Here is a 25,960-nt window from a genome sequence, read left to right on the forward strand (position 1 = left end):
TTCCTCATCTATGTCAGGGAACATCTAGACTGTTCTGTAAAGCTCGACTGATATCAGATGTATCAGTATCGTCCCAACATGAAACTTTTTTTTTTACGGGATATAAAGCAGAAAAAGGATGTTCGGGGAAGTTCCAAGTGACGGTTATTTTTTTGCTGCTGTTGTGTTATTTTCACAGTCTTTTGTTAAACCTCTAATATGTTTTGTTAAAGGCTCTAATATGTTATTTAAGTTTTGGTTAATCATGTTTGTGTTCTCCTGTTACATCGCTGCAGTTTGTCTGTATGTTTTGTTGGTTTGAAGCTGGTTGAAGATTCGTCAGATTCCTTCAGTCCACACCTGCAGATTATTGTCCTTCCTAAATATCACTAAAGACGATATTATTGTCTGACACATATTTATGATTTTAGATGATAACATGCACGCTATTGATCAATCTTTACGATCTGTTGGAGTAAATGTCACAACTTGGATTTATCTAAACTTATACATCAGAAAATATACAACAAAATAAGCTAAATGAGAAACTCAAACAGACATAAACTGATATTCTGACTGATAACAGAGTAATGGAGCCAAAACACATGACACTTAATTTAATATTAAAATGATAACCAGTCACAAACCAACATCACTCATGACTCTGTGGTCCCAGTGCTGACCGACCTTCAATCACATGATCAGCACTCAGCCAATCAAATTACACTGATCATGATGTCAACTGCTACTACTTATTTTGTCTTTATTTCAAAATAAGAGCGTAGTGTTATTTAAGATGAACAACAAAAAGTTCCTTCTGTCCAACATTTTCAGTTGAATGTACACTGTAAATTTTTTCGGCAGGTATTTCATCACTGACAAAAGATCAAATGAAACATTATAATGAGAATAAATTGCCTCATAGTTTCACACTTTGAGCTCCATCAGCATCTAAACTTCACATTCAGGACAAGACTCTGTTTTATCTTCAACACCCGTGTGTGTGTGTGTGTGTGTGTGTGTGTGTGTGTGTGTGTGTGTGTGTGTGTGTGTGTGTGTGTGTGCGTGTGTGCGTGTGTGTGTGTGTGTGGTGTTTTCATGTGACTTCAGTCTCTCCTCATGATCTAAACCACTGACCTCCTTCTGAGGACGATTTCTGCAGTTTTACTGTAAAACCTGGAATAGACGAGCAGTGAGATTCTGAAGGAAACTGTAGACAGACAGCAGACGGCAGAGAGCAGAAATAGAGCAAAGCGACCATGAACAGAAAGTGTAAGGTAGGTCAGATTTCACTGGGCAAGTTATAAAATGAAGAAAAGACTTAAACTGTCGGATGTGAGAGTTTTGTTGGTTTGACCTGCAGATCAGACGCTCGTACGACGGCTGTTCTCACCTGAACTCCAAGCTGCTTTTCCTCTTCTATTAATAGACGAATCAAACTGTGTGACTTGGCGCCTGCTCGCCACACGTTCATGCCGCCATGTTGGAGGATGGCTGAAGACATGAATGGACATGTAATTACCGAGGCATCTGACCTTTTCAGAGGACACAAAGGCCCTTTTAAGGTTTTTACATTTACAGATTCATTTACAGACGGGTGACAAATGAAAGTAGAATCTCACCTCAGTGCTGCTTGTGAGCCACAGATTCTCCAAGCCTGCAGATCTGTACAGGAGGGATGAACAGCTTTCTTTATAAAGATTTTCACTTATTTGCTGTTTTGAAGATGGTGGAGGAGAGAACTGTTTAATGTCTCTCACAGGTGTTCAGCCACTGAAAGGACCTTAAAGTGTAACTAAACCCCCAAACCACTTTTTTCTGCTGAAAACAAATGTATTTGGGTATGAAGTAGTGTTGTTGATGTATTCTGGTCCAACTCTTGACATTTTAGTCAAAGTATTTCAATTTGGTGTATTTTGTTGTAAAAAGGTAAGAGTGACTGCCCCCTATGGGTTGAAACCCGGCTATTACAATCGAATTGTTGTTCAAACAGCACTGTTGGAACTTGGCACAACAAACATGCTGCATGTTCATTGGCTGTCTGATGCTGATGAAATTAACTCCTTAGATATTGAAATTTGGTATTCAATGACATTTTTTGATACTCTATAGTATTGAGGCAAATCGGCTGGTGGCATAAAAATATAGACGTTCGATATCCAGCAGATTCTCCACAATGACAATGAGAGGACTCATACAACATCTTTTAGGAAACATAGAAAATACTCAGTGATCATTAGAACGTCTTAGAGCATTTTAAAGTACTCCTAGATCCTTCTCAGTGTCCACTAGAACTTAAAGAACCTCTAGTTTACCACAAGAACCTCTTAAATGACATTTAAAAAACCCATGGGGCAAACTAGAACCTCCAAAAGGACCACTGGGACCTCTTCAGAGGCACTAGAACCAAGAAGTTATACAACTAATGTAACTGGATCTGTACCCTACAGGCAGTCCAAGATAATGCAGACCTATCAAAAGGATCCAGTTGTCTAGAACCTTGTAAATGACCCTTGATCCTCCTTCGTGACCACGACAACATCTTAAAGAACTCCTAGAACTTGTTTAGATTCTCTTAATAATGTAGGAGTTGATGGGTTGATGCGGGGGTCTAGGCTTTATCATTACTGTGTTTGTAATGAACACTGTATTTGGTCTTGGTTCCTATTGTTCAGTGGTTGTCACTTTGCTGCTTTGATTCTGAACTTCCCAGAGATCATCTGGCAAACTGCTTAATAGATCTGCATTAAACAAAATTCACCAGATCTCTGGCACTGGCACTCCTTTACGATGCTCTGAATGATCGTTAGTGTTTGAACTGAGAGCTTTGACTGTGAACAAAGTCCTCGCCTAGTCCAGGTTCGATCAAAACTTTCCCAAAAACTAAACTTAACTTTCTTCAAATTGAAACTGATGTAACGAGCAGCTTTCCCCACATTTACCCTTCTTTAACACTACAGATGTGGCAGTACGCAGTGTTTTACTTGACTTCTGTCTCTGATAAATAAAACATGAAAGGTCTTTGGTTTCTGATTGTGGCTGTTTGTCTCTGGTCAGAGGACTCTAGTTGACCTACATAGGAGGGTCACAGAGGACATGAAGTGTTGAGGGTCAAACTGGATCATTGTCCACGAGTTTTAAGGCTCGTTGGGTGGAAAACCTCATTTAGTTACACTACGAACATGAGAATGACATTTATTGTTGTCACTTTGCAAATGCTCCAGAGACAACTACATTTTGCTATCAATAACTACCAGTGATATCTGGAAGCATTTATTCGGACTACCTTCTTTCAATGTTAAGAGTTCCTTGAACCTCTAGCGTATCAGCCACAGCAGTTTATTTTACATGCAAAGCCCTGCAACAAAGAACACAAAACAAACCTGTATGTGTTTGAATGTGTGACTGAATGACCTGAGAAGTGAGGAGTGCCTGGACTTTGATTGTGTGTCATGAAAAGAGGCTTGTGAGATCTTGAAGAAAGTGTCCTTGTCATCGTCTGTAATTGATAAACTAATGTTAACTTCTCTATAATTCTAATGTTGTCTCTGTTTCTGCTTCCTGATGCAGGTTGAAGACATAATGAAAAGATGGAGGACACACCTGGTAGTCCTGTTCCACCTCTGACCCTCATCAAACAGTTTGGTACTTGATGATTGGGTACCTGGGAGGTCAAAGGATCCTTTGCACAAATTGCAAAGGCGCAAAGAAAAAGGAAGACATTTAATTGACTAAGTTGCCAACATGTCTCAGGCAGGTAAAGTCCTCCACCTGTACGTTGAGGTGAGGTCTGTTGGTGAGGAGGAAGGGAAGGTGCCAGAAGAACAGATTGGTCACCTGATGCTCCCGTGCCCAGACGTCCTCCCTCACTCTCAGAGGAGCTCCACCCGCTCCAGCCCCAACCACAGTCCGGATCTTTCTCCAGTCTCTCAGCACCAAACTGGGGTTGGAGGCCACAGTTTATCTGCTCCAAACTCCTCGTCTAGGCACACAGTCAGCTTTCAACTTGCAAACCCTGATGCAACAGGGTCTCCCACCCAGGTCCAGCGGCAGGATGTGTTGTACGGTCAGCTGCTCCACGTCTTTGCACCTGGAACGACTAGTCCAGGCCAGCATGGCTCACTGGGACCCCCCCGTCCCTCTGACGTGGATCCCCACCAGGGGAGAGTGCTTTTCTCACCATCTTCCTCTTCATCTGGGAGGCTGACTGTACCCTCCACACCCACCAACAAACGCTGGTCCTATGAGGTCCCACAGGTGGGGGGTGAGGAGGGGAAGACATCTGTGGTGTCCTATGGCTACATAGAGAAGTCTAATGTTCACAGCATGGGGGGGCGCCGTACCTCTGTGTGCCAAAGTGAGTTGGACCATCCTCTGAACAGAATGGAGGGGCAGCCGCTGCCCAACCATCTCCGGAAGAGGCTGAGTGACCCAGTGTGGTACAATGGTCAGCCAGGGCAGGGCGAACCTTACCACAGTCACCCCTACCCGTCTCAGAATCAGTCTCCACTAGGCTTGCCTTACATGCAGAGGGCTACCGTGGATGCAGTGGCCAGAGATGCCACCTACAGGGCCTTGGAGGAGTTTGGATCCCCAGAACTCAGGCGTAGATTTGCTGGTCACAGCCCTGAGAATTACAGCCCGACCCTGCCACGGCACTACCAGTACCCTCGCTGCCGGTCCTGGGCGGGGTCACCTGTCCTACCCCGTAACAACCTCACCCTGCCGTCCAAGACCCAGCTCCTGGGGCTAGATAAGGGAGTCTGCCGTGGTTCAGTGAATGGACTACCTAGAAGTCCTGCCTCTGACCACCTATGTGCCCACTCTGGGTACCCCATTCACTCAGTGGCTCCACCCTCAGCTCCTCATTCTCATGTCCCGCCCCAGAGCTACCAGAGGCCATGGGTGGGGGATGAGAGCCCCAGGTTATCCAGCAAATTTCATCCTCCTTTACCTGCGGGGAGACCCACAGACATCCAGCATGAGATCCCAGCAAACCATTACCCCACCAGCAACCACTCTAGGACTGGCTACCAAGCTAGTGGGAACCCCCAACACAGTGTTAATAGCAGTTATAGTGCTAAAATCACCAACACCAGCCATAGTGCTGCAGACCGTATACACTACAGTGCTAATGATAACTTATCCAGCAAGACTCACTATAAATCGTCACGCTGCAGCAGTAGAGCCAGTGACACCGTCAGCCTGACCAATGGAAGGAGAAGCGTCTCCCCGTCCTCAAATGCTGAAGTGGCGTCTAAGTTGGCCGTGGAGGCTGCCAAACTGTCCAGCATCTTTGCAGACAGACGAACTCCCTCTCCAACATCGTCTCAAGCTGAGTCACTGAGGTCAGAGAGTCCAAAGACAGGAGGGCCATTCCTGAGAGAATCACAACCTTATGCCACTCTTCACAGACAAAGCTCCCCTGAGCCTTCACAGGCTGACAAGCAGAACCACAGATCCAAAACAGACAAAGCAATCCCTCAGACCAGACCAGGACGTGTCTCACCTCTTTTACCCCAGAAAGGCCTGTCTTTACCAGCGTCCCCAGCCCTGCCCGCTAGGTTGCATCGTGCAGCCGCCTCTCAGTCACCAGTCCTGGACCCACGGCACCAACATGGTCCATCACTCACCAAGGACACGTCATCCCTGCACCGCTACCAGCCACCACAGTTCACTGGAGACCGCAAATCACCTGGCATGGAGCTGAAACAGTATGATCAGCTCTTTGATAGATCACCAAGAGACAGCCCTGAACTCTCTAAGAGGCTTCTCTCCAGCCAAAACACAGAGGCTCTGCCTGTGAGCTTGGCCTCCAGGCACCAGGAGTGGAGGGAGACTGGATCAGTCCACCATGGAGACAAACTCTTTGAAGAAAACTACAGACAGTCTAGAGTTTACCCTCCAAGCAAAGAGGAGTATCACAGGAAGGTCGGGGTAGAAAAAGGAGTGAAAATGTCAGTTCAGGGGTACCAGACACCAGTTATCAGCCTGTCCAAGGATCAGGGGGAGGAGGTTCAGGATCACAGCGGGGCTGCCGGGACGTCCTCTCAAAGCTCCAGTGGGGTAACAGGCAGCATGGGAGACAGTTCCCCGCTGGATCGAAACGACAGTCCGTCGCCTGAAACCTCGAGCCAGTCCAGCCATGACACAGCAGACACCGGCTCAGGGATACAGGTCGGCCGGACGGGAGGGTGGTCAGGGTTTGGTTTAATGTGTGTATGAGGAAGTAATTTAGATGGTGTGTATGTTTCCATCATGTAATTACATATTGTCACATTACCACTCAATCCAAAACAATAAATATGTAACAGAAATCCAAATTCTTTTAATTCTTGTGGCGGGTTTCAATCATCATTGTATCCGATAACAAACAACAAACAACTACACCTCCCATGAAGCTTTGGCATGACTAAAAGAGGAAACATGGTCCACGGAAATACCCAACGCTGATGCTTCAAGCTGTGCAAGATTGATATCATCCGTCACTGCATTTTGAAATGTGTCACCTGAAAATTGTAACGCAACACAAGCGTGAGCTGCAAACTGAGTGTTGAACCTTTTGGTGCATTAAACAACAGAGAAAGTTCACCATGTTGTTTGGGTTCTGACCAGTTTGACGAAGCCTGAGCTGAACATCTGTTTTCTTTGGTATATTTATGGCATTTTGTCACCTAGTCTCTCTCTCTCTCCCCTTTTCCTTCTGTGCAGTAGGTTCACTCAGGACTCATGTCCAGGCGTTGTCATTTGCGTTTGTGTACTTGCATGGACCATGTTTCTACCCTTATGATACGATGGGATGAAACATTTTAAAATGCCTTAAAGCTGCTGTAAGCGTCATCGTCGTTTTATCTAACTTCCTGTCTGTTGTAAGTTAGCAGTCCCTCCTCTGTACGTCACTACATGAACGTGGAGCAGTAATCACCAGGAGGATCATGCTCTCTTTATGTAGTTCTCTGTCCTGATTGGATAAAATGGGCAGAGATACTAAAAAAATGTCTTTTCTCTTATACTTCATGAGCAGGAGGAGAGACATGAGTTACTGTTTGAAAAACTAATTCTAATACAAAAGTGATGCTTACAGCAGCTGTAACAAAGTTTGATGATGCTGTTTTCAGGTGTCTTGTCAGTCCTGCTGTCCTGTAGGGCGGAGAGACCTTTTTAAAAGTTAGATAACATGTTCATTCTCCTTAAAACTAAAGGTGTGCTTCACAATTGTCCACAATTTTTAACATTTTCTCTACTTTAAGCATTACTCAGGTTAAGTTTGTTACATAGATGCAGAGGAGGTCAAACAAACATGTCCACTAATTGACTTTAAAACAGTTTTCTATGATTGTGTAACACAGTGGACAAAACACTGTCAACAATGTGTTCATGTGTAACTCCCTCTGATGCCCTGACATGGATCTAAAAAATATATATATTTTTCTCTCCTCCTCATTCAGTCGGACAGCGGCTCAGCAGCGACTCTGTCCTCGAGATCGCAGAAGATCGCTCAGGCCAAGTGGGAGTTCCTGTTCGGAGGGAAGACCGAGGAGAGCCGCTGCAGTAAAGGTGCTGGAGGTAATATAATGACCGCGACGTCTCAAGAACGCTTTCAGGGAATTCTTTCAAATTTGATGATCAAAGGTCAAAGTTCACTGTGACCTCATAAAACACATTTTTGGCCATTACTCAACAATTTGTATGATAATTGCAACAAAATGACACACAAACATATCTAATGGGATAAAATGATGAAGTGATGATGTTCTATATCCAAAAGTAAAAAAATGTGCTGGCTGTTATTCACACCACAGTTTAGGAGCAGCATCTTGACCTGTGTGAGGAGGCAAACAACTGTGAGGTGATGATTCTTGTTATTTTAATCATGTTTAGATTTTTGTAACAAAAAAGAGAAAAAGAAATAATTCAGAGCTAAGGGGAATAAAACTTAACCAGCAACCAAGTCCCAAATCATAGGAATAAATAACACTTTATTTTGACTGATAACTCCTCTGAGGGCTTCTTAGCTACATTTTTCTCACAGTGTTAATCAGGTGGTGTTCAGGGACTCACTGGTTAGACTGAATATAAACTTAAGTACATCCTGAACAGAAAACTGCTACATTTAAAAACTCAGCAGTGTTTTATTCTCAAACCGTGTCACACCCTCAACCCTGTGATTACAGCAGCAGTTTCACTAGTTTCCCTGGTGACGGTGTTATTTTCGGCTGTAGTTTTTGTTTACGTCACTTTTAGCTTCCAGCGGGTTAAAGGGCCATTCTGTCTTTTCTCTTGTACTCAGCCATGTAAACAAGTAGCTCCAGCTTCGTCTAAGCCAATTAGTCGAAGCTTACCATCAGCGAGAAAAGGTCTCACAGTATTCAGCTCTGCTCACGAGTATTACTACACACCACTACTCACTTCCTGTTCTTTATTTAGCATCATGTCTGACTTCTGTATATGTATGAAGAGACTTGTTTTAATTAATAAAGCTGATGTTATCTAATGAGTAACGTTACCCACCTTTAGTGGAGACTTTATCCTGCTCTCTGCTGAACTTTTTAAGACTAATGTCTATGTTTTGGGAATTAAATAAGCAGATTAAGATATATGAGCAGATTGTAAATCAATCAAGTCCTACATATAACTGAATACATCAGTACTCATCAAAGTTCTACTGATAGTTTAATAATTACATTCAGTGTTAAAAGAAAAATAAAGCAGAATACGTTTCTTTTAACCTCCTTTAACCATTTTAAAGGTGATGTTCATTTTTTTTGCAGAATTTAATGAAACATAAACGACCATTTTGATAAAAGTGTCTTAGATTTAGTTATTAAACAATTTTGACTGACTTTTGTAACAAACACAGAAATAAATCTGTTAACATATCTTTAACATTTTTGCCATTTACACCATTGCCGATGCAAATATTGGTTGATATAAATTGGTTTTAGTTTTAATGCACAATATATTATATTTTGATTTAAACAAGAAACGACTGTGTATTTATAAAACTGTATCATCTGCATAGAAATGTATCTTCACAATGTTTCTCCCAGTTTTGTTTGTAAAATTGGACATTCATGACTTCGGACTTTAGTTGTCAACATAAAAATTCGTCTTCTCTCCTGCAGACGCTCCGTCCGATACACCTCCAACCAGCAGCTCGCCCAGCCCCACCCCTCCCTCCTCCCTCTATCTTAAACTACCCAATCAGAGAAGGGGACGGGACAGCGAGGGTCAAAAGTTGTCGCATCACAAGGTGCGGCAGATCGAGGTGGAACTGGTGACCTCTAACCCCCGAGGCTCCACCCCCAAGACCGGCATCATCCGCCAGACCATCAAATACTCTGAGACGGACCTGGACGCCGTGCCGCTGCGCTGCTACAGGGAGACCGACCTGGACGAGGTGATTTCAGGGAGTTAATCTCACCTGGAATCAGAGTGTCTTCATGTTCATGTGTGATAATGATTGTTTTTATTGTGCAGGTGATGCGGGCGGAGGCCGAGGCAGCCGAGGAGGCGGACTCGGCCTTTGGGAGTAACCGCAGCGTCCTGGGAAACTCCAGCTTCAGCCCCGCTGACGCCTCCCCAAAGCCCCACACAGGTGGGGGGAAGGAGGAGGAGGAAGAGGAGGAGGAGGAGGAGGAGGATGAGGAGGAGGAAGGAGTGGTGAGCTGGGCCAGTGTGCGGATGCTGGGAGACAAACAGAGACAGAAAGCCACCAAGGAGGAGGACGAGGTGTTCAGCCTGCTGCTGAAGGGGTGAGAGGTCACACACACTCAAAGGGCTTAATACAAAGTTGACGCTGCCTTTACGAATATCTTTAATCAATTGCTTTCAGGTCATGTGACCAATTGATTCAAATTCAATGCCAACATGTTGTCCTACTGTCGCACATGAATCTCTGTCAGGATTGTTGAGGACATGTTGAAGTTGTGTTTCATCTGTAGTTAAAGTTTGATGTTTGTTGACTTGTCAGGCCGTTGGAGGCGTCCTCTAACAGTCATGGTGGACTCAAGTCTCCCATCTCCATCGGCAGCCCCCGACGACCCTCCGAAAGCAACCTCGACTCCTTCAGCCGCCATTTTGAAAGCATCATGGAGTCTCACCGGGCCAAAGGCACCTCCTACAGCAGCCTGGACAGCGTGGACCTACTGACATCTGGATCCACGTCAGTGTTCACCTTTGACCTGCCGACGCTGACCCCAGAGATCCAGGTGAGGGCGGAGCTTACAATAATCATATCTGCTATCTAGCTGCTTCCTGTCTGACTGCAGGAGGTCACACTCATGTGTTTGTGTGTTCAGAGTCAGATCTGCGACAGCGCCAAGCAGATCATCGAGCTGAGTTTTGCCCCGCTCGCCCATCCGGACCCGTCTGCCCCCTCGGAGACATCTCGCTCCGAAATCACCCTCAGTGCCTCGGGCGCGGGGCTCCGCGGCGGCTCCAAAGACGACTGTGGCCCTCCGGTTCGATCCAAGTCTGAGAAAGAGACGTGGCGTCGGTCCATCCTGAAAGATGGCTTCCGCAAGGCGAGCTCGGCACCGTCGCTCCACAACAACTCCAGGTGAGTCTCCGGTGCAGACCGAGGACAGGAAGTGACTGCTCTGGGTTCTGTTGTTCACTTTGTGGCCTTTATCAGGGTTAGGAGGACCAAGTATATCACACATGGGAGAGTGTTTGTTGGCTGTAGTCCTTCCTCTTGTCCATACTGGCTGTGAAGTGTCCCTCTGTATGTGAAAACTTTATTTAAAATGTTTTATAGATACAAACAATCAGACTGAAACCTGCTGCAGTGACACTGATCAGCCACACGATGGCACCAGAGCACCAACATGACATTACAGTTCTTGTTTACTAGGCTGTGTGTGTGTGTGTGTGTGTGTGTGTGTGTGTGTGTGTGTGTGCGTGCGTGCGTGTGTGCGTGAGGATTTGACTGGACCTAACGCCCCGGCTGTCAGACAACACATGTGTTTAATTATAGAGTGTCTGACGTGTAGCTGAGCTGAACACACACACACACACACACACACACACACACACACACACACACACACACACACACACACACACACAGTCCTGTGTAGGTGGTAAAAGAGCACGACCTTGTTTTTAGAGACTTTGTGAGGTAAGAAGTGCAGAACAAACCAAAGCTCATTGAACTTTTTCATGTTTTTAGCGGCTGAGCATGTGAGACCACAGAGTTTAATTCAGATGGAACGAGAGAACAAGTTTTCTTCTGTGCTGTGAAACGTTCTTCAGATATTTTTATCTGTAATTTGGTCGTTTCTGTGGCTGTCAGCGTGTTTATGTGTGGAGAAGTTAATGAGCTCGTTCAGGCCGTTAAAACTGAAAACTCCAACGACACATTGTGTTTCCTCTCAGAGCTGCAGAGAGACGAGGAGGGTGTGGTTCTCATTATGTGTGTTTTATGTTAAATATGCAGTCACATATAAACTCAATCCATCTGTTGATCTCATCAGTCAGTTCACAATGAATCCATCTGAACTCTGTGTTTCAGTCAGTCTGATGTTTTCTTTCTGTTAAATCTTTAATTCTCTAATTTACACTTTGAGGTTTTTAGCTGCTGTGAGAAACATGAAGACAGAAACTGATCGAGTCAATCAACAGATAAAAGATAAATATATGTATATTTTTTAACAGTACAAATACAGATCCATATATCAACACACAGACTGGACCCTAACAAATGAATCCAGGTTATTCACATTAGTAACATGTAAAAAAAAAAACGTGTTGTCCCATAAAAACATGACAGCGAACATCACAATACAGTTACAACACTTTAGGCAACTAATGACTATTCAATCATTAATTTCATAAAGTGTGAATACATTATGAAAAATGTCCAGATGTCCAGATGTTCAGATGTCCAGATGTTCAGATGTTCAGATGTTCTGTATTCAGACTGTTTATTTTGTCTTAAACTCAAAGACTTTTCATTTACTGTCAGAAATGAAGAAGCAACTCCTCAAATTCAACCAGCCGGAACCAACAAACCCACAACACAGCTCAGAACACAGAACACAGTGAACAAAGAGAGGGAGGAACTACATGATGCCAAAAATCAGTCCAACAGACAGAACACAGACAGAACACAGACAGAACAGACAGAACAGACAAAACAGACAAAACAGACAGAACACAGACAGAACAGACAGAACAGACAAAACAGACAAAACAGACAAAACAGACAGAACACGGACAGAACACGGACAGAACACGGACAGAACACAGACAGAACAGACAGAACACAGACAGAACACAGACAGAACAGACAGAACAGACAGAACACAGACAGAACACAGACAGAACACAGACAGAACAGACAGAACACAGACAGAACACAGACAGAACAGACAGAACAGACAGAACACAGACAGAACAGACAGAACACAGACAGAACAGACAGAACACAGACAGAACAGACAGAACAGACAGAACACAGACAGAACAGACAGAACAGACAGAACACAGACAGAACAGACAGAACAGACAGAACACAGACAGAACACAGACAGAACAGACAGAACACAGACAGAACACGGACAGAACACGGACAGAACACGGACAGAACACAGACAGAACAGACAGAACACAGACAGAACACAGACAGAACAGACAGAACAGACAGAACACAGACAGAACAGACAGAACACAGACAGAACAGACAGAACACAGACAGAACACAGACAGAACAGCCAGAACACAGACAGAACAGACAGAACAGACAGAACACAGACAGAACACAGACAGAACAGACAGAACACAGACAGAACAGACAGAACAGACAGAACACAGACAGAACACAGACAGAACAGACAGAACACAGACAGAACACAGACAGAACAGACAGAACACAGACAGAACACAGACAGAACACAGACAGAACAGACAGAACACAGACAGAACACAGACAGAACACAGACAGAACAGACAGAACACAGACAGAACACAGACAGAACACAGACAGAACAGACAGAACACAGACAGAACACAGACAGAACAGACAGAACAGACAGAACACAGACAGAACAGACAGAACAGACAGAACACAGACAGAACAGCCAGAACACAGACAGAACAGACAGAACAGACAGAACACAGACAGAACAGCCAGAACACAGACAGAACACAGACAGAACAGACAGAACAGACAGAACAGACAGAACACAGACAGAACAGCCAGAACACAGACAGAACAGACAGAACAGACAGAACAGACAGAACACAGACAGAACAGACAGAACAGACAGAACACAGACAGAACAGACAGAACAGACAGAACACAGACAGAACAGACAGAACAGACAGAACAGACAGAACACAGACAGAACAGACAGAACACAGACAGAACACAGACAGAACAGACAGAACACAGACAGAACAGACAGAACACAGACAGAACACAGACAGAACAGACAGAACAGACAGAACCCAGACAGAACCAGCATCACATCTCTTGCTGCAGTATTTATCTGAATCTAACTAAAGTTATAAAATAAATGTAATGTAAAGTCAAAGTTGTACTTTGCAACTGCACTTGAGTAAATGTACTTAGTTACTCGACTCGACTCTGTTTGTTGTTTTCGTACCTGCTCCTTCCTTCCTGTCGGGCGGCCAATCACATCTGGCACCTGGCCAGACTGTGTCTGCGGTAACCGCGGCAACGGCAGCTTAACTTCCTGGAGCGTGTGAAGTGATGTCAGAGATTAACTCAGACAAAGAGAGAGAGAGAGGCTGTGTCACGGGTCAGCTCCTGGTTCTGCAGGTCACACGACCAGCAGGAGGTTCTGCAGGTCAGAACCACGGCAGAACCCTGAGTGGTGCCGTGTAAAGGAGGACAGAGATTTATTTCTCAGACTCTCCCTCATATAGATGTTGATTAGTTACCACCTGAGTCAAAAAGGCTGCTGGGATTCCCAACTTATCTGAAGTTTCTAAAAGTCCGTCAGGAATCCTCTGAGAAGAACGTTTGGTTCCGTCAGGATTTATTCTGCTGGTTACAATAAAATCCTTTTGGATTCAGGTACGTTTGTGAAACTCCTGTTGGACTCTGGTGCTGAAGGATTCCTTTGAATTCAAAATCCAACAAGACTTTTATCCCCTTAATCAGAAACACAAATGTTTGGTTCTTGATTTTCAGTCATTGTTTTTATTTCTGTTGTTCGTACGTTTGGTTTAAACTTCTTTGAAGACTTTGATTAATTTTTACAAAATGAAAACTTCAGATTTATTTTCATATATTAGATCGACATCTCGCTTCTGAAACGTAGAAAACATGAACAAAGCAAACGGAGCTCAACATGCTGTCGACTTTCTAATAAAAGACTGAAAATACTGAAAATGATCAAAGGTTAGCTTCAGGTTAGCTTCAGGTTAGCTTCAGGTTAGCGTTAGCCTCAAACTAACAAGGTGTTGACTCTTCGGGGGGGTGGAGCACATCAGGAGGACGTGACACTGCAGACTGGGACCAGGATTCACTGGATGTATGGATGTTGAGTTCAGGTCGTCCATCCGTCCGTCACATCTTCTGAACGTGACGTTTCAAAAACGCCTCGATGGAATTTTTTTAAATTTGGAGCAAGTATCCGCCACGATCCAGGATGAACTGATGAGGATTTGGTGATCTGGATGATTAGAGAAAGACCCTGCTGTGGATCCGCTGGTGTCATAGTGGTGTTGATCTGGTTTGTAGTAACTCTTGAACCTGATTGGTCCGTCTGAGAGGAGCAACAGTTCAGATCCTGGTCTCAGGACGACGTGTTTCTCTGTGCTGGTCTTCTTCTTGATCGGTTCTGCTTCCACATCCTCTCGTGTCGTACATTTAACCAAACCACCGACCAGAACCGGCAGCAGTTCTGCTCTCAGGCTGAGTCAGTGTGTTCAGTTACACTGTGTGTTGGAGGTTTGCTGCTCTGCTATTACAGACGCTGTAAAGTCTGTATTTAACAACGAGCCGACATCTTATTATTCACTCCACGTCTGAGTGTCGGCTCACCTCAGGAAACCTTTGTTTAAGGCTCAGAGAGTCGTCAGTGTTTTAGTTTCAAACAGCAGAGAGTCGTCAAGATCTCTACAAGAACACGTGGAAACGTCTTTACATCAGACGGCTGCTGGTTTTAGGCACTCTCAGTGTTACAGTCCCGTCATGTTGACACCAGACTGACGGCTGCTTCCTCACAGCTCTGTTCAGTCAGTCCTGCGGGAGCCTCCGTGATCCTCGTGTGTTTTTAAAATGACTCGTATGTTGAAAGATTTGAACTTTGCAGAAGATTTTGAAGACTGTGTGTGGCAGGCAGTTAGCATAAACAGCTTTAGCTAACTGATGAATGTAATGCAGCTCTGTACGTTTTATCTCAGTGAAAGTTCAACAGCATGTTCGCTAACTTTGGTAGCATGCTAGCTGTGTAACTGGGGAAAGGAGTATGGGTGATACGTCTGTCGCTCATCAGAACTAGTGTAGTTAAAAAATCTGATAATAACTGAAGCACCAGCAGCACTTTCAAGGCTTTAAAAACATTAGCTAAGTGGGCTAAGCTATAATGATAGTGGCAGCAGTCACTCGACAGTGTTGATCTTCATGGATGAATGACACGCTGCTCCGGTCGCTCTGTGGACCAGGTTAGCTGGAGCAGTATCACACGGGGAGGAATAAGGTGGACAGAGTGCAGAGAACAGACGTTCATACGTCTTTTAATTAATATGTTACAAAACTGACCAAACACCCAGCGGGACAACTTCCTCACTCAGGTGTCTCTGTGCATCGCTGGTCTCCAGAGCAATGAGCAAAGATCTTCTATTAGCTTTAGCTGCAGCTAACAGCAGCCGCAGGCCCAGTTAGTGAAATCACAGGACGTCAGAGCCAGTTGGTTTTCAGATGAACAGAAAATGAATCTGGATTTTCAGGCAGTGATGAAACTTTTTCTCTTGTTGAAACTCTGAACTCATGAACTGAAGGGGAGAAATGAAAACAGTGAAAGTGCAGCTGGAGGAGTTCCTCTGTTTTCCTTTGGCCTCGCTCCACTCCTCCTCCTCCTCCTCCTCCTCCTCCTCCCTCCTCTTCCTCCTCCTCGTTCTCCTCCTCCTCCCTCCTCCTCCTCCTCCTCCTCCTCCTCCTCCTCCTCCTCCCTCCTCTTCCTACTCCTCCTCCACTGGGTGTGGATGCACAGTGCTCACATTCAAACACAAACTTTATTGTTTCCAGTCAACAAACAAACTGAGTTTCTGTCTTCTTCTTCTTCTGCATCCCAGTCTAATGAGACACACACACGCAGACGCAGACGCAGACGCAGACGCACACACACACACACACACACACACACACACACACACACACTTCTATCAGCCTATAGAGGGAAATTCCAGATGGGTTCATTCAGCCGGGGTTTCAGAGACGGGATGGAAAGAAAGACCTCCCACTCCTGTCAGAGACACTCCCTGAACACTCCTCCTCCCCCTCACCTCCTCCTCCTCCTCACCTCCTCCTCTCTGTGGATCTTTTGCATCTGTTGTCTGGGTGTCGTGACCTCTGACCTCTGACCTGTTTTATGCTCGGAGTTGTTGCAGCTCGTAGACGTTCTTCAGTGGCATTAATGAAAGTTTGAAGTCACTGAGTTAGTTAATTAGCGGAGCAAAACTAATGAAAAGACTTTTATTTTGTAGTATTCACATTTTGTTTGTAGTTTTTTGTGTTTTATTATTTTTAAATCAAGTTTTTTTGCACAATAATTCATCCTTATGATTCATTTAGAAATTATATTTTTATGAGCAAACCTGGTTGAATTGTCAACAGAGTTGTATTTTTACTCTACATATGAACTAAAAGACAAAACTTAAACATTTAAAATATTTTTGTATGAATAGAAACTGTATGTTTAAAGTAGATTTTATACCCAAAGATGTAAAAAAGACATGAACATTACAATCAGAGTACAGATCAGTTTAACGACAGGAAGCTTTAATTACTTTCTCTAACGGACAGTTTTTATAACCAGCTCTTTGTTTTCGTCCTGGTTCTGCTCGTTGCTTCTTATAGAGTCAGACTCTTTGTGCAGAACCAGTTCTTCTGCTGTTCTCTCGCTGGATTCAAGCGTCTTCATGTTTGTAAGAAGAGAAGTGAGAAACGTGTCAGATAAAAACTTCCAGGAAGGTCGATGGAGTGAAAGGAAGGTAAGAGGAGACAAAGAGAGGAAGAGGGGAAGGAGAGGACATGAGGAGGAGGAGGAGGAGGAGGGGAGGAGAGGAGGGGGAGGGGCGTCCTGGGTCAAACAGGGGAGGAAACACAAACCTCCTCCCCCCTCAGAGGAGGAAAATAAGCCAGCTGATGGACGAGAGGGGAGGAGGAGGAGAGCCGACTGAGACGAGAACGAGAGAGAAAGTTGTGCTGTGAAGTTGTTGAGAGAAAAGCTGCCGCTGAGATTTTAAAAGTGTTGAAGAAACGGAGAAGAAGAAGAGGAGGAGGAAGAGGGGGAGGAAGAGGAGGAGGGGGAGGAGGTAGAAGAAGAAGAGGAGGAGGAGGGGGAGGCAGGAGCTGACAGCAGCGAGGAGGAGAAGTGAAGCAGACTGAGAACAGACGGATTACAGGAGGAGACGCTGCTGCTGCCGGAGCAGGAAACACAAGGACCGACAGGCTGAAGCAGGAACAGATGATGTCGTGTTTTTATGATGTCATCACATTAACGTTTGGATGATGTCACCCGGTTTCCCTCGGTAACGCCTCCTCTCGGCTCAGAGGACATCGATGTGGATGTCGGCTGATTAGCGGCTGCTCGGCCGCTGACATCACAGGCTGGCTGTAAAAGTGGGCGGGGCCTCGCCAACATGGCCAGCTACCTGCTCTGCTGGGGGGGCGGGGCTCTGGAGGACAGGTACCTGTACTCCCCGCCCTACCCCGCTGTGTACAGGTGAGTCCGCTGCTCAGGATCTCCAGGCTCAAATATCTGATATTATTCAGTTTCTGATGAATTAATCGATCGTTATTTGATTAGAAAAATAGTCCTCAGATGTTTCGTTTTGTCTGAGTGACAGTCAGAGATAAAATATACTTTATTTATTTATGTGTTTATTGTGATTAAAAACTAAAATTCTTCAAACTTGAGGAGCTGCAACCAGACAAAGTTTGGCAACTTTAATAACAATAATAATAATAATAAGTCGCTTAAAGGAACAGTTCACCTAAAACCGTAAACTCATCATCTCCTCTCCATGATGATGAAAGTCACGCGTCGTAGTCCACGAACACTTCTGGTAGCTGGAGACTCTTAAAACGGAAAAAACAACCAAAAAAACAGAAAATGTCTCCATACAGCTCGTTGTACTGAACGACCCGGTACCGGTCCATGACCTGGTGGTTGGGAAGACGTGCTCGGTGGAATCTGGGGGTAAAACAAAGTTAGCGTCTTTTGTCCACAGGGGGCGCCAGAGTCAGCAGAAAATGAAGGTTCTTGTAGCTTTAAGTATCATTTTAAATGATACGAGTACTTTTACTCTGTGTTGTTTGTACTTTTACTGACGGAGAGGATCTGAATACTTCCTCCATCACTGCTCCATCACTGCTCCAACAGTCTCATCAGAGAAATAACAAGCAGCAGCTTCTTCACAGTGAAAGTCAGACAGGAGAAAGTGTTTTGACCCTCCTGGCTCTCTGTACGTCAGCCTCTTCAAACTGAATGAAGGAGAGCTGAAACAAATCAGGAATCTGCTACATATCAGAGGACACACTGACCTTTGACCTTCACTGACAGTCTGGTGATATCACGTGACCCTGAGTTGGACCTGTGGGTCCTCCTGGTGGACCGGCTCCTCCCGTCCATCCTGGTGTGGTTCAGTTCTGGTGTTAAAGCGATGAAGCGGTCGCTCTGACTCAGCAGGAACACGTCTCTGCATCACTTCAAACAGACTCCATGATGAAGCTTCCTGTGTCTTCAGACCTTTCTGCTGAGTCCAGGCCTGCAGGCAGAGCGTCTCCGCTGCAGTTTGGAGGAAGTTTGCTGTTTTAAGTTTCTTCTGATCATCTATTATAGATCAGAGACGTGTTCACAGCCGGGCCTGAGCAGAGCATGTGAACTGTTTACAGCCTTCTGCTGCCTCCCTGCACACTGACGGGTTTCAGAGAGGAGCTGATGGAGGCAGGAGGCTTCAGTCAGGAGACGGTTGTATCATTTCACTGATGAATGATAGTGTGAACATGTCCCGGTGGTCTTCACTGGGACATCAGGCGGACTGAGGACTCGTTCATCAGTCAGATTTAACAGAAGACACACAACAAACTACATCTGTTAGACAGACAGACAGAGAGACAGACGGAGAGAGAGACAGACGGACAGAGAGACAGATGGAGAGACAGACGGAGAGACAGACGGAGAGACAGACAGAGAGACAGACTGACAGAGAGACAGACAGACAGAGAGACAGACGGACAGAGAGACAGACGGAGAGACAGACAGACAGAGAGACAGACGGACAGAGAGACAGACAGAGAGACTGACAGAGAGACAGACAGACAGAGAGACAGATGGACAGAGAGACAGACAGAGAGACAGACGGAGAGACAGACAGAGAGACAGATGGAGAGACAGACGGAGAGACAGACGGACAGAGGCTCAAATACTATACATTGATATTTAAGAGATTAAGACAGATGGATGGATGGACTGAAGGATGGATGGATGGACTGAAGGATGGATGGATGGACGGACTGAAGGATGGATGGATGGACGGACTGAAGGATGGATGGATGGACGGACTGAAGGATGGATGGATGGATGGACGGACTGAAGGATGGATGGATGGATGGATGGACTGAAGGATGGATGGACTGAAGGATGGATGGATGGACTGATGGATGGACTGAAGGATGGATGGATGGACTGAAGGATGGATGGATGGACTGAAGGATGGATGGACTGAAGGATGGATGGATGGACTGAAGGATGGATGGACTGAAGGATGGATGGATGGACTGAAGGATGGATGGATGGATGGATGGACTGAAGGATGGATGGACTGAAGGATGGATGGATGGACTGATGGATGGACTGAAGGATGGATGGATGGACTGAAGGATGGATGGATGGATGGATGGACTGAAGGATGGATGGATGGACTGATGGATGGACTGAAGGATGGATGGACTGAAGGATGGATGGATGGACTGAAGGATGGATGGATGGATGGACTGAAGGATGGATGGACTGAAGGATGGATGGATGGACTGAAGGATGGATGGATGGATGAAGGATGGATGGATGGATGGACGGACTGAAGGATGGATGGATGGATGGACGGACTGAAGGATGGATGGATGGACGGACTGAAGGATGGATGGATGGATGGACTGAAGGATGGATGGATGGACGGACTGAAGGATGGATGGATGGATGGACTGAAGGATGGATGGACTGAAGGATGGATGGATGGATGGTTGGATGGATGGATGGACTGAAGGATGGATGGATGGATGGACGGACTGAAGGATGGATGGATGGACGGACTGAAGGATGGATGGATGGATGGACTGAAGGATGGATGGACTGAAGGATGGATGGATGGATGGTTGGATGGATGGATGGACTGAAGGATGGATGGATGGATGGATGGACTGAAGGATGGATGGACGTTTGTTTCAGCTGTTTTATTGAACGTTATCAAACATGAAACTGTTTGTAGTGTGTTTGTGTGGTTGTTGTGTGTGTTAGTGTGGTTGTTGTGTGTTTGAGGACTTTTTAAAGATGTCTCCTCAGCAGGAAGCGGTGAGCCTCAGACAGGAAGTGAGACAGATTTAGCGATGATGTAAATATAGAGTGAGAGCAGCCTGATGGGTGACGGAGCTCATGTTGTGTGTTTGTTGTGTGTTAGTTGTGTGTTAGATGTAAATATAGAGTGAGAGCAGCCTGATGAGCGACGGAGCTCATGTTGTGTGTTTGTTGTGTGTTAGTTGTGTGTTAGATGTAAATATAGAGTGAGTGCAGCCTGATGAGCGACGGAGCTCATGTTGTGTGTTAGTTGTGTGTTAGTTGTGTGTTTGTTGTGTGTTAGTTGTGTGTTAGTTGTGTGTTAGTTGTGTGTTAGATGTAAATATAGAGTGAGAGCAGCCTGATGGGTGTTGGAGCTCATGTTGTGTGTTAGTTGTGTGTTTGTTGTGTGTTAGTTGTGTGTTTGTTGTGTGTTAGTTGTGTGTTAGTTGTGTGTTAGTTGTGTGTTAGATGTAAATATAGAGTGAGAGCAGCCTGATGGGTGTTGGAGCTCATGTTGTGTGTCGGTGGTTTGGTTGTTGTGGTTCCAGACTGGATGAATGAAATCGGACCGACACACCCTGGAAAATAACAGCCTGTCTGACTCTGACTCTTTCTTCTGTCTCTATATTTGTTCGTACTTCCTCTTCTCCTCTTTCTTCTCTTTCTTCTCTTCTTCTCTTTCTCCTCTTCTTCTCTTTCTTCTTCTCTTCTCTTTCTCCTCTTCTTCTCTTCTTCTCTTTCTCCTCTTCTTCTCTTTCTCCTCTTCTTCTCTTTCTCCTCTTCTTCTCTTTCTCCTCTTCTCCTCTTCTTCTCTTCTCTTTCTCCTCTTCTTTTCTTTCTCCTCTTCTTCTCTTTCTCCTCTTCTTCTCTTCTCCTCTTCTTCTCTTCTCCTCTTCTTCTCTTCTCCTCTTTCTCCTCTTCTCTTCTTCTCTTTCTCCTCTTCTTTTCTTTCTCCTCTTCTTCTCTTCTCCTCTTCTTCTCTTCTTCTCTTTCTCCTCTTCTCCTCTTCTTCTCTTTCTTCTTCTCTTCTCTTCTTCTCTTTCTTCTTCTCTTCTCTTTCTTCTCTTCTTCTCTTGTTCTCTTCTTCTCTTTCTTCTTCTCTTCTCTTTCTCCTCTTCTCCTCTTCTTCTCTCCTCTTCTCCTCTTCTTCTCTTCTTCTCTTTCTCCTCTTCTTCTCTTTCTTCTCTTCTTCTCTTTCTCCTCTTCTCCTCTTCTCCTCTTCTCCTCTTCTTCTCTTTCTTCTTCTCTTCTCTTCTTCTCTTTCTTCTTCTCTTTCTTCTTCTCTTCTCTTTCTTCTCTTCTTCTCTTCTTCTCTTCTTCTCTTTCTTCTTCTCTTCTCTTTCTCCTCTTCTCCTCTTCTTCTCTCCTCTTCTCCTCTTCTTCTCTTCTCCTCTTCTCCTCTTCTCCTCTTCTTCTCTCCTCTTCTCCTCTTCTTCTCTTTCTTCTCTTCTTCTCTTTCTCCTCTTCTCCTCTTCTCCTCTTCTTCTCTTCTTCTCTTCTTCTCTCCTCCTCTCTGACTCTTCTGTTTTCTCTGTTGGTCAGTCTTTGTCTTTAGTTTCTGTCTGTGACGGTGAGATGAACCGGCCTCAGCTCAGAGGCGTTCAGGGTTCTGTTCTGTTCTGTTCTGGATCTGTTTGTGTCTTTGGTTCTGGTGAATTAGATGTATAGTGTTTGGAGAGTCTGGTTCACACTGTCACATTTTTCTGTGTTGGTGTTTTGTGGTTTGCTGTCGCTGCCAGAGCGCAGAAAGATGTTCAGCTCAGACGTCCTGAAGCTGTCGGAGGTTAACAAGGTGAAAACTGGGACATTAATGATGATAACTCAAAATATGTATTATAGTTCACCTGTGCATTATGCTGGTGGTTCAGTTTCAACATTATTATCAGAAAACAGAACTGATGTCTTGTTTGTTGTCATAAGATGCAGCTTCCTCAGTAAATCCCTGGTTTTAGGTTTTATTTGTTCACAGTAACGAGAAATCTGAATTATTGTTGATGCTCTTCAACACAATATTATATGAGAGCCACTTTTATCTTTGCTGTCCCGCTCAAGAAAAACTACTTCTTCTACGTATTGGTTCAGTTTCTCATGCTGAGAATGAAGTCAAAATGGCTGCCAGAGGGTTGAGGTCAGTGTCAAAGATGGATGTGAAACATTAGCTCACGTTAGCAGGCAGGTTACACAGAGACAGCGTGATGTGATGAAGCAGAACGAGGTCACACTGTGGTGGAGTTCACACTTCTCTGGAGGAAATGTGCCTGAATGACGGAGGTGAAAGTTAACGCCTGTGTTGATCTTAAAGAAGTGATTCACGTGAGAGAGTGAGATCGTAGCTTAGCTTAGCATAAAGACTGGAAGCAGAGGAAACAGATAGCCTGGCTCCGTCTTAAAGTTAAAACACACCTTTCAACACAACAGATCTCACTGATGAACATCTAATCTGGTTGGTTTCATTTAGTACAATCAGAAATGTCTGATTACCAGGTGTGTGTGTGTGTGTGTGTGTGTGTGTGTGTGTGTGTGTGTGTGTGTGTGTGTCCATCTGCTCAGTGCTTCAGTGTGTCAGTGTCTCCGGCTGTCGAGGAGAAAACAAGAAGTGGTGTGAGTCAGTTTGTGGTGTTGTGTTGTGTTGGAGGACAGATGATGATCTGACGTCTGAACTGTTCATTCACTGTTTGACTCAGAAGATTAAAATCACATTTAGTTTACAGCTTCAGCAGAGTTTGACTCTTTGAGCGATTCATCTTTATTTACCTCTGATTGGTTCATCAGTAGTTTTGTCCATGAACGCAGCATTTTGTAAAACTTTTCTGTATTTAAGTGAATAAATGAGACGTTATTTAGTTCTGGAATAAAAGAAGCAGCAGATCTGAAAGAGTCTCTCCACCTCACAGACCGTCATCTGTTGAGTTTTCTGTCCTCGTACTCGTCTGGTCAGTCAGTGGAAGTGGACGCTGCAGGCAGACATTGACCGGCCCCCAGTGGCTGCTGGGTAAAAAAACATCAACAAAAAAAACAAGAATTTCCTGACGTCCTGTTGAGTGAAGAGGTTATTTCTGTCCTGGATGAATGGGTTGTGTTGGTGGAGGAAGGACTCGCCGACAGAAACATCCGCACTCACATTCACTCTGTTCTGTCGTCGACACGCCAGGAAATACTACGAACACCAGAGAGCCGCAGTCTCTGAGGCGTGAGAGGATCCTCACGACTCGTTCAACTGACGTTTACACTCAATTTAAACTTGATGAGTCAACTAGTCTAAAAGAAACGAAACATACAGAAATTAATGATTTAATCTGCTGCGTCAAAAAATGTCCCAAATAAAACTGCCTGTAACTTTAAACTGTTCATCACATTCTTCAGTGACACCTGTGATCAGGTGAGCAGGAAGTGACACCTGTGATCAGGTGTCACTTCCTGCTCTATATTCAAATAAACATCACTGGGACAAACAGACTCCATGTTTCTACACAAAGACAGAAAGAAGTTCTTGCAGAACATTTGCTGAATTTACAAGAAGGAGACGATGAGTCAGAGTTTCACAACGTTATAAAGTTTGTTTTAACTCAACAACTCTTAAAATCACCACAGTTGTTAAGGGAGTCTGGTGACTTTCTCCACGTTCTCTAGTTCTCTACGGACACTTTCACACTGCATTTTCATCCTAACGGGTGTGGTTGTTCTGCTAGCTGTCATCTATCACCCTGATGACATCACTGTGACATCATCAGGGTCTCAGCAGATCTGTATTAACTATAAACTGAGCTGTATGAGTAAAATAGGTGTAATTCCCCTTTAAATCAAACACCGTCCTGAAACACCTGAGCGAGCCCGGCCCACTGAAGGGAAGTTGGAGTTCATTAAGGGAAGTAGATGGAGACCACGCTGTGGTTCAACCACTTCTCATTTCTGACTCTCATTCACACTGTGGCTCCGTTTCCTCCTGGTCCACTTTCTTTTTTAAGTCGTTTTGTGTAAAGAGAGGCAGCGATGAAGGACGGACTCAGTCCAACAACAACAACAACAACAACAACAACAACAACAACAACAACAACAGAGAGGTGCGTTGAATTAAAAATAATTCTCCTCAGCTCGGGTAAACTGAGAGTAAATGAAAGTGTATTGATCCCTGAGGGGACGCCGGTCGATGCAGCAGCAAACACTGCAGATATAAATAGACTGCAGTCTGAGAGGCTGCTGGAGGAAACAGCACTGCTACAGCACGTTCATACAATCAATCAATGGAAAGTATCACGGTTATAAAGTGTAACTGATGAGGATGTTTCACATGTGATGTGACTGGAGGTGATGATTTGCATTGAGGACAGCTGGAGCTGCTTGTTTATTATTTATCACATATTTCTAACAGACAGATGTTCAGTCTGGATGCTAACGATGTGTAACTGAAGATACGGACAGAAAATGTCCCAAACTGGACACCGTCACTGTTCATAGAGCCAGATGTGAGTGCTAACAGTCATGCTAACAGCTGTGTGAGGATATACACGCAGACACAGTGAGCTAAATGCTAACATACAACGCTAACGTGCTGATGTTTAGCAGGTAAACTGTTGACCATGTCCACTCTTGGTTTAGCCTGCTAACATGCTAACATAAGCTAATGTTCTTTGATGTCCTGTAATTTTTTTTGGATGAGTCTGTTTTGGTTCTGCTAAAGCTGCATGAAGTCAGTCTGTCTTCAGCTGCCAGCAGTTCCTGTTTGCCCCGTTACCATGGAAACAGACAACAGTCAGAGGGTTACTGCTGACGACGAAGAAAAACGTTTAAATTTGACATTTATGAGGCAAGAAGTTATGATGAAGTTATAATGGATGTCAGTCTGACCCCGGGTTCAACAACATCACTTACCTCCCTGCACATACTGTGAAGACCAGGACGCTCCTCTGAGTCAGCTGCAGCTGTGATGTCATGGCGTCCATTATCCTCAGAAGTCTAAGGAGAAGATTTAAATCATGTGACCTGACGTCTAACAGGGTTTGGGGGGTTGTAGCACTGACATGGTGCGAGTGTTTCTCCATCCAGGTGAGGTAGTTTACCTGGATGATGAGTTTCCTCTCTGTGATATTTTAAACACCTTTATAACAAGAACAGCACCGCTAATGAAGCTACGCTAACTTCGTGACAAACAGCCTCCATTTTAAAGCTGTTAATGTGAAGCAGCAGCAGAAACTTCCCACATACATGTTTAAAGACCAGTAACACAACAT

General features: G+C 44.7%; 1 protein-coding gene across 1 annotated transcript in view; it reads left to right on the forward strand.

The window, feature by feature from the left end:
* The first annotated feature begins 4,050 nt into the window (after nt 1-4,050).
* Nucleotides 4,051-25,960, forward strand: part of psda (pleckstrin and Sec7 domain containing a) — a 36,377-nt gene continuing 14,467 nt past the window's right edge. The window contains exons 1-6 of the mRNA XM_084376296.1: nt 4,051-6,156; nt 7,428-7,545; nt 9,105-9,379; nt 9,460-9,734; nt 9,953-10,190; nt 10,281-10,540. Of these exons, the coding sequence (XP_084232422.1) occupies nt 4,306-6,156; nt 7,428-7,545; nt 9,105-9,379; nt 9,460-9,734; nt 9,953-10,190; nt 10,281-10,540 (3,017 nt within the window). The 5' untranslated portion in view covers nt 4,051-4,305. The remainder of the gene's footprint in view (nt 6,157-7,427; nt 7,546-9,104; nt 9,380-9,459; nt 9,735-9,952; nt 10,191-10,280; nt 10,541-25,960) is intronic.

Source organism: Pagrus pagrus (genome assembly GCF_965226575.1).
Source record: "Pagrus pagrus genome assembly, chromosome: 15".
Classification (NCBI taxonomy): domain Eukaryota; kingdom Metazoa; phylum Chordata; class Actinopteri; order Spariformes; family Sparidae; genus Pagrus; species Pagrus pagrus.